This window comes from Harpia harpyja, chromosome 1 (genome assembly GCF_026419915.1).
Source record: "Harpia harpyja isolate bHarHar1 chromosome 1, bHarHar1 primary haplotype, whole genome shotgun sequence".
NCBI classification, from domain to species: Eukaryota; Metazoa; Chordata; class Aves; order Accipitriformes; family Accipitridae; genus Harpia; species Harpia harpyja.
Window position 1 is genome coordinate 11775838 of NC_068940.1, and position 17240 is coordinate 11793077.

The 17240-nt window shown below is 47.6% G+C and overlaps 1 protein-coding gene across 1 annotated transcript in view; it reads right to left on the reverse strand.

Annotated features, from left to right (window-relative positions):
- The window catches only part of BMP6 (bone morphogenetic protein 6), a 93923-nt gene extending 76934 nt beyond the window's left edge, over nucleotides 1-16989 (reverse strand). The window contains exon 1 of the mRNA XM_052775973.1: nucleotides 16143-16989. Within this exon, the coding sequence (XP_052631933.1) occupies nucleotides 16143-16575 (433 nt within the window). The 5' untranslated portion in view covers nucleotides 16576-16989. The remainder of the gene's footprint in view (nucleotides 1-16142) is intronic.
- Between the last annotated feature and the right edge of the window lie 251 nt (nucleotides 16990-17240).

Genomic DNA, 17240 nt, shown 5'->3' on the forward strand with positions numbered 1-17240 from the left:
GGCAGATCGCATGCGATTCTGCTGAGGATTCCCCTCTTCCTCTACCTAGCTTCTTTGCATCCCAGTCAGCCTGAACGCACCCACGTGCTCGGGTGAGCTCTGCCTGCAGCAGAGGACAAGGCAAAACCAACGGACAGCTCTGCTACAGCGGCTCTGACACTGAGCACGTGGCAGGTAGCGATAAGACAGCAATAAGGTGAATCCCACCAGGAGACTGTGGCAGAGCACTGGCAAGGTATTCTTCAGGTTCAGGAATAAGCTCTTGTCTGAATGAATTTCTGAAGTGGCTTTTCCCACCTTATCTTTGGGAACTGATACCGGCCTCAGGTAACTTCCCGCAGGCAGGAGGGCAGTGGGGCAAGAAAACGCATGACGTGGAGACAAGCCATGAATCCCAGGAAAGAGAGTGAGCATCTCTTTCCAGGCCACTATGACCCGGGCTTAGTGCACAATCCCTAACCTCAGCTTTGGTTTTGTCTGTACTTGCTAAGGGCAGGTTTTGCTGTCCTTACTCCTCAAATAGCATCAGTGAAATCTATGGGACTCTTTGCAGACTACAGCCTGTTCTGTATGTAAGTGCTGCCTCTGAATCTGGCACGAGGCTGTACTTTTCAGCAGTAGAAACACATTAGAAAGCCACTGTTTGATATGAAAGCCTTCAAGGTTTCTTAATAGACCTTCATATTTTTCTGTAACTTTGTAGAATTTTAGAAAAGTTTGCTAATGTAAAAATAATGTGTTTATTTAACCATGATATTTCTCTCTCTTTTTAATTGCTGAGAGGATCTGTAGTACAAATCCAAGTTTTCTTCCACCTCGTACTGGTACAGTCCAAAGCCAAGAATACATATGTTGCTAGCTGGAAAATAAAGCACCCTTGATTCCTAACTTTATTTTGGACAGTCCGCTCCAAGTTATTAAAAGCCAAATTCAGTAGTGAGAAAATATATATAGCTTCAGCTGTTTTGTGTGGGTTTAAAGTAGTATTTGCTTTATGAGTAAGAGATTCAATAATGCATATATTTACATAAAAATAGTTTTGACATTTAAGTTAACTTCTCGCCAAGCTGGTGCAAAAATGGAAATGTAAAAAGCATAAGCACAGAAATAAGCCCCTATGCTGTAAGTCTGCTATTTACAGGTAATTTTTTTTTTCTTGGCAATAAGACCTGAACAGTATGTTTTATAGCACTAGACCTAGCCACTCTGAGTCAATTTAGTGTTTATGGAAAGTGCCAGACTGACAGTTCGAGATTTAAACTCTCCATGCCAGTGCGTAGTTGAGCTGGGGTAGCAGCAAGGAGAGTTTCCAGAACCTGGGCCACTGAGGGACCCCGGTCACGTTCTGCAGACATGACAAAATTCACGATAGCACAGTCCAGTACGCATCAACGCGAACACCCAATTACTTCTCAAGGCCCAAGAGGCTTCTGAAGAGGGTGGCACCACCACCTGCCCCAGGAGAGCACGGGGTGACGCACCCAGCACAATTCAAAGCCCCAGATGGCTACGAAACGTCCCAAACTTTCAAACCGAAGCTGTTCAAAAGACCAAGTCTATCTCACAGAAAATTTTAATATGACAAAGCAGATGCAGATTTGCAGCAGGAGATAACCTGCCACTCTCGGGGCTTCTAGGCAACTTGTCAAGGGCCATGGGACAGGACGAGCAGTGGAGAGCCAGGGCCTCAGAGACCTGCCTTGCCACTGCAGAGCCCAAAGCAAACCACGGAGGAGCCAGGACACCCGTCTCGGCTTCACAACCTCCCAGCAACACACGTGCAACCAAGCTGGCCAAGGACCGGGCAAATCGCCTGGCAAAAAGCCTTCACAGGTACCGCCACAGCTTTGTCAGCAGGGAACCCTCACACAGAGCACGTGGGCCTTGCTACCTCAGCCACCCTCAACACACAATGTACGTACTGTTGCGTTGCGTTGGAGGATTCCCTGACAACAACTCCTCTGATCAATCACACATGGTGATTGATATTCTGTCTCATCTACTCTTCACTACTTTCCACCTGAACTATCTAGCTCCTTTAGCCTTCTCTTTTCTCAAAGCCAAGGAGGAAAAAAAACCCAACTCTTTAATGCTCAGTTAGGATAGGCGATGCACAATACGACGTCAAGCGTGTTACCTAATTGCATTGTGGCAAACCGTAGGAGCCCTGCTCTGCTAGATCTGGGGATGACCATGCAGCAATCACTAAACAATTGATGCGATGGACAGAAGAGGTTGGAAGCTCTCTTTTCTACAGTAACCAAGACCGTTCTTTACTTCTTTTTTTCCCCAGAGCAATTAGTCAGCTCAGGGACGTCAAAACATATAACTGGGCCACAAGACAAATTACAGCGTAAGTGCTGCTGCTTTGCCAATGACCTAGCAGGCTTGGCCCCGAGGTTTCTGATGTTTGAAGCCTCATGTCCCTTGTTCAGTACTGCAGTACTTCTAAAGATACTTTAATAAAGATGAAATGACAGGCAAACCTACCTGCATGGATCCTTCATGTATATAAACAAATAACAACAAAGCCCAGATAACCAAACCGGTGACATATTGGTATGAAAAAGGGAAATATAAAATACATGCATATACATTTATTAAGCCTTTGGTCACCGATTCAGATCCTTTTGCAAAAGTTCATGACAACTGGCTCATCAATACTTAATACTCTGACTGTTTCAGCTGAATGGTCTGGCAATTAAAAAGCCATCTTTACATTCTAGTTACCCTACAGCATCATAAATAGATGAAAATATATAAACAGAAACAATTAATCAGAGCTGAGGATAGTCTTGATCCTTACTGCAGCCTCATATGTTACATATTTTTTCTGCCGTGATCTCACTAGCAATGCATCACTGTTTTTAACCACTCTGAGCACTGATTCTATACTCAGCAGCTGTGTTTGTTTACAGGGCTAGAAATTAGCACAGGACAAATGGACTTCATCCAACTGAAATTTTTTTTTGGCATTTTCCACTACACTTCACAATATATTGGTCCTCATAGTCCAATTATGTATTTGCCACTGACGCTGGCCAAGGAGAGCGCGTAAGCAAAGATGGTGCTCGCTAATACTGCACAGGGATGCTTTTTATTGCTCCAAACACGAGCTCCCTAATTACTAAGCACGGTTCAGACACTTGTAGCCAGGAAAGTCCACTACTGTATTGTCCATACTTTTTTCACTAGGAACGTAAAGAATGTCATCATAATCCATCCTGCGCTTTGCACACTGCCAGTTCAGTAAGAGCGATGAAATGCAATGATATTTTATACTTAAAGGGACCTGCCAGTGCCCTTCACGCTTGTAACCGAGCTCCCAAAGCCAATTCCAAAAGACCGTAAACCAAATTCAGAGAAGTCAGCCCTAAAATCATTTTCCATTTCAATATCCATATGCTTTTTCATGGACAGTTATTTAAAAACAAACAAAAGAGCAGCACTATGCCCCTACGTACTTTTCATCTCCTTGACTATTTTCTCAGCACAGAGTTGGGGGGTGCTTTGTTCTTCCCCATCCCATTCTAGAATAAACAATTAAAGAGGAGCTACTGAATTCACTGGGACATGGCAGCGAACACTCCTGCCCTAGTTCTCACACACCTGAAGGTAAATATAATCTTAAATGTTTGCCCTAATTATTCAGAACATTTTTGTAAGCAACCCCTATTTATACTAGAACTCACACAACAGATAAACACAGCATGCATTAAGCTGTAGTTTACAGACTGTTTATGTCTTCCATGCGGCTAAAAATACTTTGGTTCTATCTTATAAACTGTATTATACAGAAACTACCAAACAGCCTCCTGGGCAGCTGCTGAATCCCAGTATTGAAACAATTTCTCCATGCAAATATCCACAACTGTCCGTAAACTCACCAATAAACCCTAATAAGGCACCTCTCTGGAGAGAACAAGGTTAAAAACACTATGCAACTTCTTGAAATACATGCTCTCTTGGGGACAGGAAAAAAAACGTTTCCAGGAACATATGCAGGGCATTGCGTTTCTGAGGGACTGCCTCTCACTATTTTTAACTTTGTTTCGTGCAACAAAGTCCATATTTCTCTGATAATTTCAAATAATAGCAATGATGATGTTCTGACATCACAAGATGCATGAAGAACTCTGTCAAAGTAATATATTGCACTTCGCTGTGTAATTATGTTATGTTGGAGCAGAGTGTTGGAAAACTTAGTACAATCATTAGCTGAGCACTGAATGTTTTGATTGTCAGACAGGTTGTATATGATGCAAATATATGACTCAGAAATGATTTCACATAAACATTTTGGTAACAGTAATCTGACTCATAACCTCCAACATAGAAAATAACAAGCTGCACAAAACATCTGTGCGCTCCGAGCAACCCCAGCTTGTAGTAACCTTTACAAGTCTCACAGCACAGAGAAACCAGAGGGTCCCATCCCTGAGGACCTAAAGACGAGAGGTGCTGAAATCTACCTTCCCAAAAAGAGTTAAAGCAGGAGTAAAAAAGGCCGTTGTTCCCACCCGGGATTCCTGCCGAAGAGCTATGATAGTTTACACCATCTCATAGTCTGCCCGGTGGGCATTGCTTGGTTTAGGTCCACATTTAACAGGGATAAGATGGGAGGCAAGGTTTGCTGTTATTCCACCCCGAAGCTTCACCATGTCAAGTATGACACAATGCACAATTCTTCTTCTATTTATTTTCTCATTTATTAGGAGATGGACAGCTTCTTTCACGGTCCCTTTCTGAAGACAAATGTGCAGTCTTGAGTGACAAGGAGGATTTACCGTCTGTTATTTCAGAGGAGGTTTGCCATGTTTATTCTGGAAAGTGCCATGAATTAATGAACTATCTCTTCAAGCCTCAGTGAGTTGGAGCTGCCAGCTCTCTGGCTGCCAGAAGCAACAGACTGTTTTGGGACCCCATAAAATTGTTTTTACTGAGACTAGCGATAGCAAAAGTATCAGGCGGACCCAATCCCAATAGCTCCTGAAACATAAAGGAGTCATTATACCGACTTCAGCCGTTACACTGTATTTTTATTCGGAGTCTCTCAAAAAAACTATCAGTTAACTCAGAAGAACACCTACTATTAGCTTCCCTGCAGCATGGACATTACTAAAAGACATTACCCCCCTGCAGCATGGACTTTATCATTGTCATGGATGTTACCAAAAGTCAAGCAAACCTTTACTAGGCTCTCCAATAGTTTCAAGTGAAAAATGTGCTAGCCTGTGACCGCTTTCATCTTTCCTATTCAGCTCCTCACGGATGTCAGCTTACACCCACGTAAAAGAGCTACACTTCAACACAGGCATAAAACCAGAGCCTGTCCACCCGCTCATGCTACCACTGATGGCACCCAGGTGTCTTCTGCGCTGTTCGGTCAGAGACCCAAAAGGAATAGCTGCTCTCTTGCAAAAGCCATCACTTAGGGCAAATAGTAGACATCATATACAAATGGACGTCTGGTGGATGTTCGTGTTCAGGTAGCAGCGACGGAGATCGGAGGCGTTACCGATGTTGAGCTGTTTGCAAACACGTTTGAGGACCCACGTCCCTACTGGAGCGTGGTTGCAGAAGGCACAGATTGTGCAACACGGATGAGAAAGGTTCACAAGCAGGAAGGACTAAAGCCTAAGCCAAGAGATAACCTGCGGTCTCCAGATGACTGATGCTGCAACCTGAAGAAGGACGGGTTTCACCAAATAAGACCCTAATGTTCCACTGACTCCACAAGCCACTTGGGGACCTGCCAGGATGGTAACGCAGCGCGCACTTTCACGGTTAGATCGCAGGACTGGAAGCAAGAATTTCAGAGACCTTATCACAACCCCGGTCCAGTCATGCCCTCTGAGCCTCAGCTTAGCCATTTGGAAAATGAGTATAATAACGATTTACGTTTGTCAGAGTACTCTGTGAGACTTCAACACTTATGAAGTGTTTTGAGGTCCTGAATAAGAGACAGAGCAGTATCCTTACGTCGTCTAGTAAGTAACGAGCACTACACATCCTCCAGAATGGAACATTTTTGGACAGGACAGCTGCTACAATCATTAAAGTGTAAAAACTATCACATGCAAGAAACAAGACACAGACATCTCAAAGTGAAAAGCTCTATTGTAGTGTGCTAAACAAATGTATTTTTCTCTCCAGCTATCTTCCATAGCATAATAAGTTGGAACTTCCTTAAATATGAGAACTTTTTTTCACATCTCCCTTTTTTCTTCACTCCCTTCCCCCTCTGCCTTTTTTTCTTTGTGCGTTAAAAAAAAAAAAAGAGATTGAAAGGGCAAGCCAAGAGATTCACAATCACCAAAGCCTGCAGAACATACAGTGAATTTTGGCAGGACATGCATGTTTATCCTTTTCATATGCTGTTTAAATTATTTTTATAAACAAGTCATTATCTTGCATAGCCACTGCTTGGTCCCTTTCATGTCAAAGACGTTTGATGTTACAATAATTAAGCAAAAGGGTCTGCATGCTTGAAATGTGGTCTCAGGATGACAGTTTGTGGGCAAGAGAGACTGCTGCTTTTCTAAAATGGTTTCTTCTCCAAGCTTCGTCGCTGAAGTCAAGCACCTGGATTCTGTACTTGCAGATCAAATCTTTGTGTAGATATTCAAATACTAATTTCGTACCAGGCTTAAATTTTAGAACTATGCTCCTACTATTTTGCGCCAAAATCGTGCACACAGGACAAGGCTCGCGGAGAAGCCCCTCATTGCTTGCACGCAAACGTCTTGAGAAACCAGGCTTGGCATCATGATGAAGACACAGGTATACTAAAAGCTTACAAGGCCTCTTCCCGCACCAAGAAGCGTGTTTATCATGGCTGAGCTGGACCACACCACCAGCGCGGGCATAAGAGGAGAAGAAACATGAATGGGAAGCCCATGGTAAGTGACAGAGAAAATGCTTCCTCCTTTTTTCCTGCAGATCATCTGGCGACTAAAGACTGCCACTTCAACCTCTGCTCATCTGGATTCAGCCAGAGGGAGCTTGTGCCTCTGCGACATGAGGAATTAAAGCTCTGACCACTTCTTTATTCCCCGATACAGAGCGTTAATCCAGATACTTTTAACACGGTTTGAAAAATATGGAAGTTAGGCTGCAGCAAGTGTTCATGTCCAAACAACTTTCATTACAGAGTTTACAGAGGCAGACAAGTCTTTTGCATCTTGTACGTGCTTGTTACAGTTCAACATTTCTTCCAACTCATTTGGACAACTTTATTCCTTGTAAAAGGACCAGGATTGACTGCTTACAGCTTTACTCTCCTGGATTTCTCTCTTAAATGGTCTGGAAAGCCCAGGAGACACAAGGATGCAAGAAGGCACCTCTGTTTCACACTGAAACTGCAGACCCTTTCCTCCCTCCAACACCTCTTGGCTTACAGGTGCGACTATCACAACCTGTCCACAAGCTCTAATCTGTTCTCATTTTTTAAGTGCTCCTTGTTGCCTGGTGTGGAGCTAAACGCCTGTGCTTCAATAGACATTATGTCACCCCTTAGCCCTTGTACAAACAGAGTGTCTAATACCTTGACCATATACGCCATGCAAACACGATGCAGTGACAAGATAAGAACGCTGCATCTGCGCCTGCATACAATAGTACACCTCACCATGAATATTTGTGTGCATGTTTTAAACGGGGCATATTTTACAGCCTGCACTTGATAAAAGAAATTGCGGCTTTCCATTTGCTACCAGTAAGATTTTGGGTTGATCAAATACATCTTCTTTAAAAGGGGGCTTCAAATAGCCAATTCATACATCTCCGAGACTGCAAACGACCATTAAAATACATGGAATAACACATCTTTGGAATACTGTTTGAAAAACACTTTCTCATTTATTATCGGGAAATTTGACTTGTTCAGAACAAGTGTTAACACTGTCTTGATTAATTTGTAAAGCTATTCAAGCCATGAAGTACATCTGCACACTGAGTATATTTCAAATACTGTGCTTCTGTTTTCATTTTCAAAATGTTCTTATTTATACACTAATATTTGACCTATGAATATTCCAAGTTTATATGGAGCCAGCTGTTCTAAATTCTGGTTATACTGAGCATTCGTGCAAAACATCAGGTGATATCATTGGATATTTTTAAGGGGAAAGTTCATAGGAAAGCAGTTATGTATTCTTGTGATTAACACCACATTGGATCAAAACAGTCATGTCTAGCTCTCTGAAAATACAGCTACTGTTTTAGTTAGCAGAACACTTCGGCTCTGTCTACATTATCCTTTTTTGCCAAAAATTCCCACTGTTGCTACCACTGATTCAATTCTGTCATTGTGCTATGATGAGCACTGCAACGTAAAATAAAAAGAGCTGCAGGCAGCGCTGACAAAATCTTTGTGCCCTTAACAACAAAACAAAAAATATCTCATGCCATCACCAAAAAAAGAACCCAAAAAACAAAGAAACAAAAAAAACAAACGCCACCACCCCCAAAACCAGCCAACCCTATAAGGCTGTTTCTTAGCCTGGGAGCCTAAGTAACTGAAAGTTCAGGAAATACCAGCCCTGATCCATAGCAGGTTTTAGGAATCAAAGTCCACTACGATGTACTAAACACCCCCGCGATCCCACAGGGGCTCAGTTTCTTTAATTAAGCTTTCTTCTCCTGCCACAGCCCAGCTGCAACCCCGTGCCCTTCCCAAAGCCACCGCCTTGGGAACCTGCTCCGGGTGCAAAGCGTGGGGCCGCAGGGCTCCCCGGGGAGCGGACGCCTCTTCGGGGTGCTGGTGCCGGCCACCCCTCCTGCAAGCGCTGCAGCCACGCAGGAGGCGGCAGGAGGCACCACTCCTCATCCTCTGCCAGCCATGACTGGAAAAAAGGTGGAAAGAAACAAGCCGCTGAATGGTTTTCATGCACGTCCCCTCGCCCTCAGCGTGTCACGGCTGGAGAACCCCAGCCCAAACGCCCTCTCCAGACTTAGAATCACAGGTGGTTTGGGCTGGAAGGGACGTTCAAGAATCATGTAGTTCAACCCCTCTGCCACGGGCAGGGACATCGTTCACTAGACCAGGTTGCTCAAAGCCCATCCAACCTGACTTTGAATGCTTCCAAGGATGGGGCATCCACAGCTTCTCTGGGCAACCTGTTCCAGTGTCTCACCACCCTCACTGTAAAAAATTTCTTCCTTATATCCAATCTAAACCCACCCTCCTTCAGTTTAAAACCACTGCCCCATCAAACAGGGAACCTAGGTGTGACTTGACACCAGCCTCCAAGAATCAGGTGCACAGAAAATGACTTTCTAGTCCTTAACCTCAGTCTCCCAGGCTCTGGGGTCTGATGCCTGCTAAAACAAACAGCAATCTCTCAGCCATGAGCCATTTTTCCATTCAGGCGATAGCGTTTGCTCTCTGTTTCACATCGCTATATAAATGGTCAAACAGAAATGCTAAATGATTAGTAGGTGGACCGTACTTAACAGCGTTACTGTGCATCTGCTGGGATACAGCAGAAACACACGACAGGACTGTTTACATCCCAAGTAACTTGTACCTTCCTCTAACCCCTCACAAGTTAGCAATGAGGCAAGACGACTCAAAAAGAATCATGCCTCCACGGCATGGAAAATCTAAACACCACCTTCCTTCCTCCTAAATCGCAAACACCACTTGAAATTTTATATTTAAAACTACAAGAGAGAGCAGCTCCTCGGTGGAGGTGCAAGCCTGCGGCAAGAAGTCCCTGCAGAGCTCAGCACAAGACCTCCACGACAGAGCCGCCCAAGTGATTTTCTGATGAAGCCATGTTTTGCTGGAAGAAAATTGCCAAAAGAAAACCTTTTTATAAGGAGCAGTTTAGTTTCAACTTTGTTTGAGGAAAAGAACTAGGAAGGGCTGCTTTTATTTTTACCAAAAATTCCAAACAAACCAACCCCGCACCTGCGTTTGTGTTTCAAAATGCAACTTTTTACACATATTGTTATTTATACATACAAAATTTGGCTTGAATCAATTGAGATTGCTTTGGCAATACTAACTTCTTCCAATTACAATCACTTTTTGTTGTTGTTGTTTTAAGTAAGACTTCAACATTTCACCCAATTTTAAGACAGTGTAAATTTTCAAGCTTTGAAAAGCTTTCACAAGACAGAGAATAATCCTGCTAATGCCACGCGGTCTGGTTCCAGTAGCTTAGTCCAGATGACACTTAGACCTGGATAAACTGCTTACATAAAGATGACCCTCCACTCATTTCAACAGTGCAGGTTTTGAACAGCAGCTTCTCCGGGAGCCACACATCTTCCAGGGCTCCTGGCCAAAAGCAGGAGGATGACTGCAGTCCCTCAAATTCAGAGTCTGGAGGAGCTGAGGACTTCTAAAAGACCATTTGCCCTTTCTTTAATCGTGACTTCAGCAACGACTACTTCAAGGAGATGACATAAAGGAGGACCTTGAGCTGCATCAGTTGAACAGCAAATGTACAGCTGCTCTCCGACACTTGGGATCTGTCTTGGCACCAAAGCCCGGTATACAAGGCTTGGCAGAAGTCGGTAAACTCATTCCCATCGTCAGCTTCATGATTTCTAATACTGGCCTGCTCCGGACACACGTGGAGGACGCTGCTCGCATGCCGAGAGCGCGAGGCTGTACACAGCCAGCTGGCAGCACAGCCAGATCCGCAGCATCACACACTCCAGTTACTCCCTGTGAGTAGATGTCTTGACCTTTACAACATGTGGCCAAGAATATAAACAGATGGGATGACAGTATGAATGGTACAGTCCCGTCAATATAATCATGCAACGTCCCTGATACATCTTGGTTGCCTAATTTCATATCCCCTGACAGCGAGCATGATACCAGTAAAAAGGCGGGTGGGCTGATCAAATCTTTCAGATGAAAAAATTCACCTGCTTTAGAAACGCACGTAAGGATGCTGGAGCACCGCTTCCCTCCTGCGAAAAGCCATGCAGAGGGAAGGCATATTGCTTGCACCTAAGTGCTTGCCATGGATTTGTGCAAGATCATTCCTAGAAGGAAATCTGGTAGGTGACAGCTGCCAAAAAGATGAAAAGCCTGTTTGGAAGACATCACATCCATAAGTTGCTGCTCTATAGGCAAGGGGAGAGAGAGTATTTGTACAGCGAGCCCTACGCTGACCTCCGAGTGGCTCCCTTGCACTGAAAGGGAGCACCCTTACCCCAGCAGATACTTGAAGTCTTCCAGAAAAGATGGGGATTGCCTGGGATTTGGGGATTCAAAAATAAAAGAGGCTTTTCACCATGGTCGCAAATGGAATCGCATGGAAAAGCTTCAGGGCTGCCTGCAGGACTGCCTGGCAAACAGCTAGGTCTCCCCTCATGCTTCTGCCTGAAGTCCTCCCAAGAGACCTGTGGGTCTTGTGATAAAGGGGAAAACCCTCTCTCCAGAAGTACAGAGATACAGTGAGTCCATGCTGTTAGTCTGCTACAAAAAGGCGCGACACTGTGGATAACCAGGCACCACACCCCAAAAGTACACTTTTTACAGCCCTTATCTCTGGCGGGTTTGATGGGTTCAGACTTTCCCTGCACAGCTATCCAGCTGTCAACAGCCCCAAGATTTGGGTCATAGCAGAGACTACGACCTGCAAAGACTGTCATTGGGTTCCTTGGTTTTTCTTGGGTGAAGCACGTGGCTTTTTTCCCTTGGTGTGGATGCCAGGATAGGAAGGCATGGGTGAGGACCAGAAGAGCTTCTTCCCCATTTTGACACAGGATTGCTCCACAGCACCTCTCATTTTACAGGGAATAATTCTGGCCACAGTTAAAGTAGCAAAGTCTTTTTGTTTCTGCTGCTACGCATGGCACATACTACTCTCTGAAGACACCAGCCAGCGAAACAGGGGCTGGAGAGCAGCTCCCCTTCACGTCAGCACTGATGAACCAGAGGAGACCAGGGAGACTTTGGATCTGCCACAGCCCCCAGCCCTAGTCTGCAGTTTGGTCTGAGCTGTGACCCCTCGCTCCTCATCTCCCTGGACTGAGGGAGAAGGGGGTTGTTGTGAGGAACTCAATACGTCTCTTGCTAAAACAGTCTTGGCAACAAAATACAGGGATGCTTGCCTGAGTCCAGCTGTCAATCCAATGTCACTGCCTCAAAGAGGGATCTCCATACCAACCCTGGGTTGTTTTGCAAGGAGAAAGAGGAAATAACCCTACCTGGTGCCAGGAGGAAGGTACATTAGTCAAATAGGAAATGTTAATAGATGTTATTTTCCCAACACTGCTGTGTCAAGACATGCCAGTGCTACATTTATATCAAGGATGTTCCTACAAGAAGAGCTGAACAGTTTCACCAGAACACCCATTAGCCCACAGTGCCCCCCCCCCCCAAGCACCACAACCCTACTGTACAGCCACTCCCCTGGCACAGAAGTTCAGTACCCTGCTTGGTCTGATAAATCCCAAATAGAGAGATCTAAAATGCAGATGTTTCCATCTACGCTAGGTATCCAGACTTCCTGTGTGGGAAATGGAAAGAAACAGGCACTTTTTGGGTGCCTCATCCTAGGGAAAACGCCTTAAATGGACACTTTGAGGATCATCTTCCTAAAATAGGGACCAGGTTTACCAAGGGTAGATGATACTTTCTGTCAAATTATTTTTTGGTATCTAACCTGATAAATGAAATTTATTATCTAAATTATCTGGTTTATATCTTATGCATGTTTTTACTTGTAATGGGAAGAAACACTTATGTCTACTCTCCAGGTGCTTTATAAAACAAAGTGCTAAGCATCTCCTGGAAACCCTGGACACTCAAAGTTCCCCTATAGTCAGCCCCTTTGGGAATCATTGTCCACACCTTGCAAGTCTATAGTACAGTGCAGACATCACCAGGCAGGCAAGATAAATCCCAGACTCTACACTTCGAAGACTGATGTTTCTTTTCCACCCTGTAAGACAGCAACTCCCCACATCTGGAGAACCTTCACACCTGTGTCCTGCTTTTTTCACTCCCCCCCCCCCCCCCCCCCCAAAGAAACCATCTCCTAGGACATCACCTTTGAGCCTGGGACAAGCCTGCACTGCCTGAAGTCCCTCAGCTTTGCAAGACCTAGACTAGGAGGACTTGTACCCTGAGCACATATGGAAACATAGCCTTCCCCAGACAGAAAACCCATCTGCTGTATCCCCAGACTGAAGGAATATGTATGTTGGTCAGGAAGGGCTGGAGCATTGCATGTTTAAAATCAGCAGTGACTACAAGCTACTGACTCTTTTTGGGCTACAGGGCTGGAAAAATTAGATGCACTTTTAAAAGAACATCAACACCTGCAAACTTTCAGGACAAAGTAGGGCTTCTCCGCACAGCTGACCTAGATGATGGCTTTCCAGCACAAGGAGATGCATCATCAAATGTTTGCCTGGTTCTGGGCTGCAGCAGAAGCAATATCAGCACCTGAAGGCAGGCCACCCCGGCCACCTGCACTGACTTCACGCCCACGCAGCCGCGCGTATCTTCAGGGCAACCTGCACCAGGTATACCCACGTAATGCCGTACGCTCTTGATCCCGAGAGAACGGCAAGGGCTCCTCACATCTCTTTGGCAACTGCCCCTTCAGTAATGGCAAGGGAATTCTTTAAGGTTGAACACAAAGCTCTTCAGAAGCCAATTTTAACCAAGCAGAAGTTATTATAGGTCTGATCACATGCAGAAAATCCTAAATAAAGTAATTCTGGCAGTGTCTGCTTATGAGGAGACTCCAGCTGCGGGTTTTCAGGGTTGCTTGGCATATGTTTCATTGGAACAGTCAGTGTCCCTGAGGTCAGGAATTCTTCCCTTTCTGCTGCGATCCCACCATCTTTTGCTGCATTTTCTAGACTACATCTGATAAGCCACTTTGATACATCACAGGCTGGCTTTCTCCCATCACACCTTCGGTTTCTATAGCACAATATAACCCTAGGCTTCCTCTAGTTCTCTGGCATGAATTATTGTTTAGTGGAAAAGTGTCAATATGCATGTGAAAGACCCCCCAAAATCCCTGATATGTCAGAGGAGCTACAGAAAACAGCCAAACAGCTGTTTGGTCTCAGCCCATTGATTTGCCAACACTCTGGTAACAAACAATCACGTTAAATGACATTATGGTTTATGACTCGGAACTTGGAAGTTGATGAGAAATTTCTGCAGTTGATTCATACTTCCTGAGACTCATAACTAGCATTTCAATCGTGCTATTCTACTACATTACATGAATAATTTTCCTTGTTGTTACATAAGTGTCTAGATCCAAATTATCAGAACTGATTTGAATCATATGAATTTTGTTCGTTTGTTTTCAAAAGAAACACACACTTTCAGGTCTACTGTGTCATACTGCTCTCCTGGTGCTTTATGAAGCAGGCAGCTAAATACCTTCTAAAACACCACATGCTCGCACTTATCCCTGAAAACAGCTCCTCTGGGAACCACCCAGCCCCTTGCAAGCACCTTGTTCCGCACCCTTTAAATAAAACATGTTATAGGGATTGCTCACAGACAGCTACAGCTGACACCACGCTGCTTAAATTCACAGCTCCAAGTATAGGTCCTGAAAGTTCCCAAGCCAAAGAACAGAGACGGCAGCAGCAGCTCTGTATATATTCAAAGGACAGAGAGGTCTAGGGAGGCTGGGAGAGGAGAAGCCCAAAAGCAGCTGCCCTTTGGACCCAAAACCCGTACAGTACTCCCAGGTCTCAGGGTCCAAGCTAGACACAGACCATGCTGGCTTCATTGACGGATGATTTCAGGATGTCTCAATCAAAAGCAGCAGAGTTCTGAGTTGGCCGCACCACCTAAACATCCCCGAGCTAATTTTAAGTGAGAAGGCTGAGACCCTGACCAATAAACCCACAGTATGTGGAGCCCACGGGGCTCTGCGCTGCTGTAAGGGCTGAGCACCCCGGGCAGCTCAGCTGTGCCTGCAGGAGTTGCAGTCACCTCAATCTCAACACAGACAAGTCCTTCAACAACCATTTGCGGCGCAAGGGGGGCACTTCCAACCTACTACGGGATTTTCATCAGGTACAAAAATTACCCAGCTCTCGTTCTAAATACATACACCGTGGTACAAAGCTATTGAACACATCTACCATTGCTGGGAGCTCAGAGAAATTTCCTGCTGCAGCGATATATCACTGTTCTAGATGAGGAAATGCACAATAATTTGTATTTTTTTTTTTTTTTAAACAAGACAAGCTGTTCACAGGTGTTGTCATTCTGGCGCGCACCTCTGGCAGCACCAGTGAAAAGACACAGTTTTCAGCCGACCGGCTAAGACACTTGAGCTTCACAGGAATTCCCTAAAAAAAGGAACTGCAATTTGCCAACTGAAATATTTTCATTCTCCACGTTAGGCTGAATCTAATTACACTGTTTCCTCACAATTGCAGTCTAGTATTCAGGGCTCCTTCAAGAAACAAGCTTAATGGCTTTCCCACCGAAATGCCCACCTCGGAGCCCTTCGCATCAGTAACACGCTGACAGCATGATTTGTTTGAAGAGCAGGTTGACGTCTAACAGAACTTATTTCAAGATTTCCACGTGATACGGACTTTTATCACGTTCCCAGGCTCCACCACCAGAATACCCTAGACGGAGTCACGTATTCATCACCACGCTAGCTCAGACCCCCTCAAAAGAAGAGGGGACGGGGACACCGTGGAGTAGCAGGGGACGCACTTTCCTCCCCAAAGGCACCCGTACCCTGCTGGACCTTGCGCGGAGTGAGCGCCGCCTGCGCTCCGGCGCGGCCCCGACGCTGCTGCCCAGGCACCAGAGCAGGGTGGGTTTAATCCTGAACGACGGGCTCTGACCGCTATCGCCGTAACAAGGACAAAATGACTACTAAAAGAAACGATAAGACACCCTTTTCTTTCCCGTCGCCCTCGGGTTTTGCGTCCCGGGGTCGTTTTCCTTTTTTTTTTTTTTTTTTTTTTAACCGTTTGCGAGAGGGATGGGAGGTTCTGCCCTTCACCGAAGCGAGCTGCCCTCCTGGCCGAAACCCCTGCCACCCCACGGTGGGTCCCGTCCGGCAGACCCCCGCCGCGCTCCCCGGGCAGCAGCCGCCCTCCCGCCCGCTCCCTCTCCCCGGGAGGCGGGCGTCCTCCGGCTGGACGGCCCCCCCCCCGGCACTCACCCAGGTTGACGAAGCTCATGACCATGTCGGCGTCGTTGAGGAAGGCGCTGTCCTGCGAGCTGGGCAGCGGCGGCGGGGCGGGGGGCGGCGGGCGGCCGCTCCGCTCCGCGCCCGCGCTGCCCTCCGCGCCCTCGGCCAGGGCGTGGTAGAGGTCCAGCATGAAGCGCGGCGCCGCCGTCAGCCGGCCCGGCGGCGGGGCCGGCGGCTCCCGCGGCAGCGGCCGGGGGCGGTGGGGCAGCCCCAGCACCGAGAGGATCTCCCGCTGCATCTCCCGCTTCTCGTGCGACTTCAGCCGCCGGTAGAGGAAGCCCGAGGCGGCGGCGGCGGCGGGCGGCGGCTCCCCGCCCTCGGCGGGCAGCGCGGGCTCCGCGGGGCGGCAGGCTCCGCTCAGCAGCGCCCAGCAGCAGCACAGCCAGGCCAGCCGCCGCGGCATGGCGCTCGGCCGGGCGGAGGCAGGCGAGGTCCCCGCTTCCCCCTCTCCCCGGGGGCTCCCCGCCGCCCTCCAGCCCTGCCCCCCCGCGGCGGCGGCTATCGCCTGGGCCGGCGGGGGGCGGCCAGGCCAGAGGGGCTCAGCGCTGGCCCCCACCCCCGCCGCCGCGCATGGCCGCCCGCGGGGCACCGCGGGGCAGGCCCCCCCCGCCCCGCCGCCGCCGCTCAGGTGCGGCGGGGCCGCCCCCGGCCCGGCCCGGCCGCTCAGTTCGCCATGCCCCTGCCCGGGGGGCGCCGCGCCGGGCCGCGGGGTCAGCGTATGGGGCAGGAGGAGGAGGAGAAGGAGGAAGAAGAAGAGCAGCGAACTTTTCCCCCTGCCCGGGAGCGAGCGAGCGAGCGGCTGCTGCGGCGGCAGCCCCGGTCCCCGCGGGCTGGCCGGAGCGGGGCTGCTGGCGGCGAAGGCAAATCACCAGCGCGCCCGCCTCTCGGCGGGGCGGGCGGCCGCTCCTCCGGGGCGGGGAGCGGGCGAGGGCGCAGGTAGCGCGGCCCCGCGGGGGCGGGCGGGCGGGCGGCGGAGCAGGTTATAGAAGCGCCGGCCCCGTCGGTTGTCACCGGTTTGCTGCGCTTGGAGCGGCGCTCTGCTAAAGAGCGGCGCCGGCCGCCTCAGCC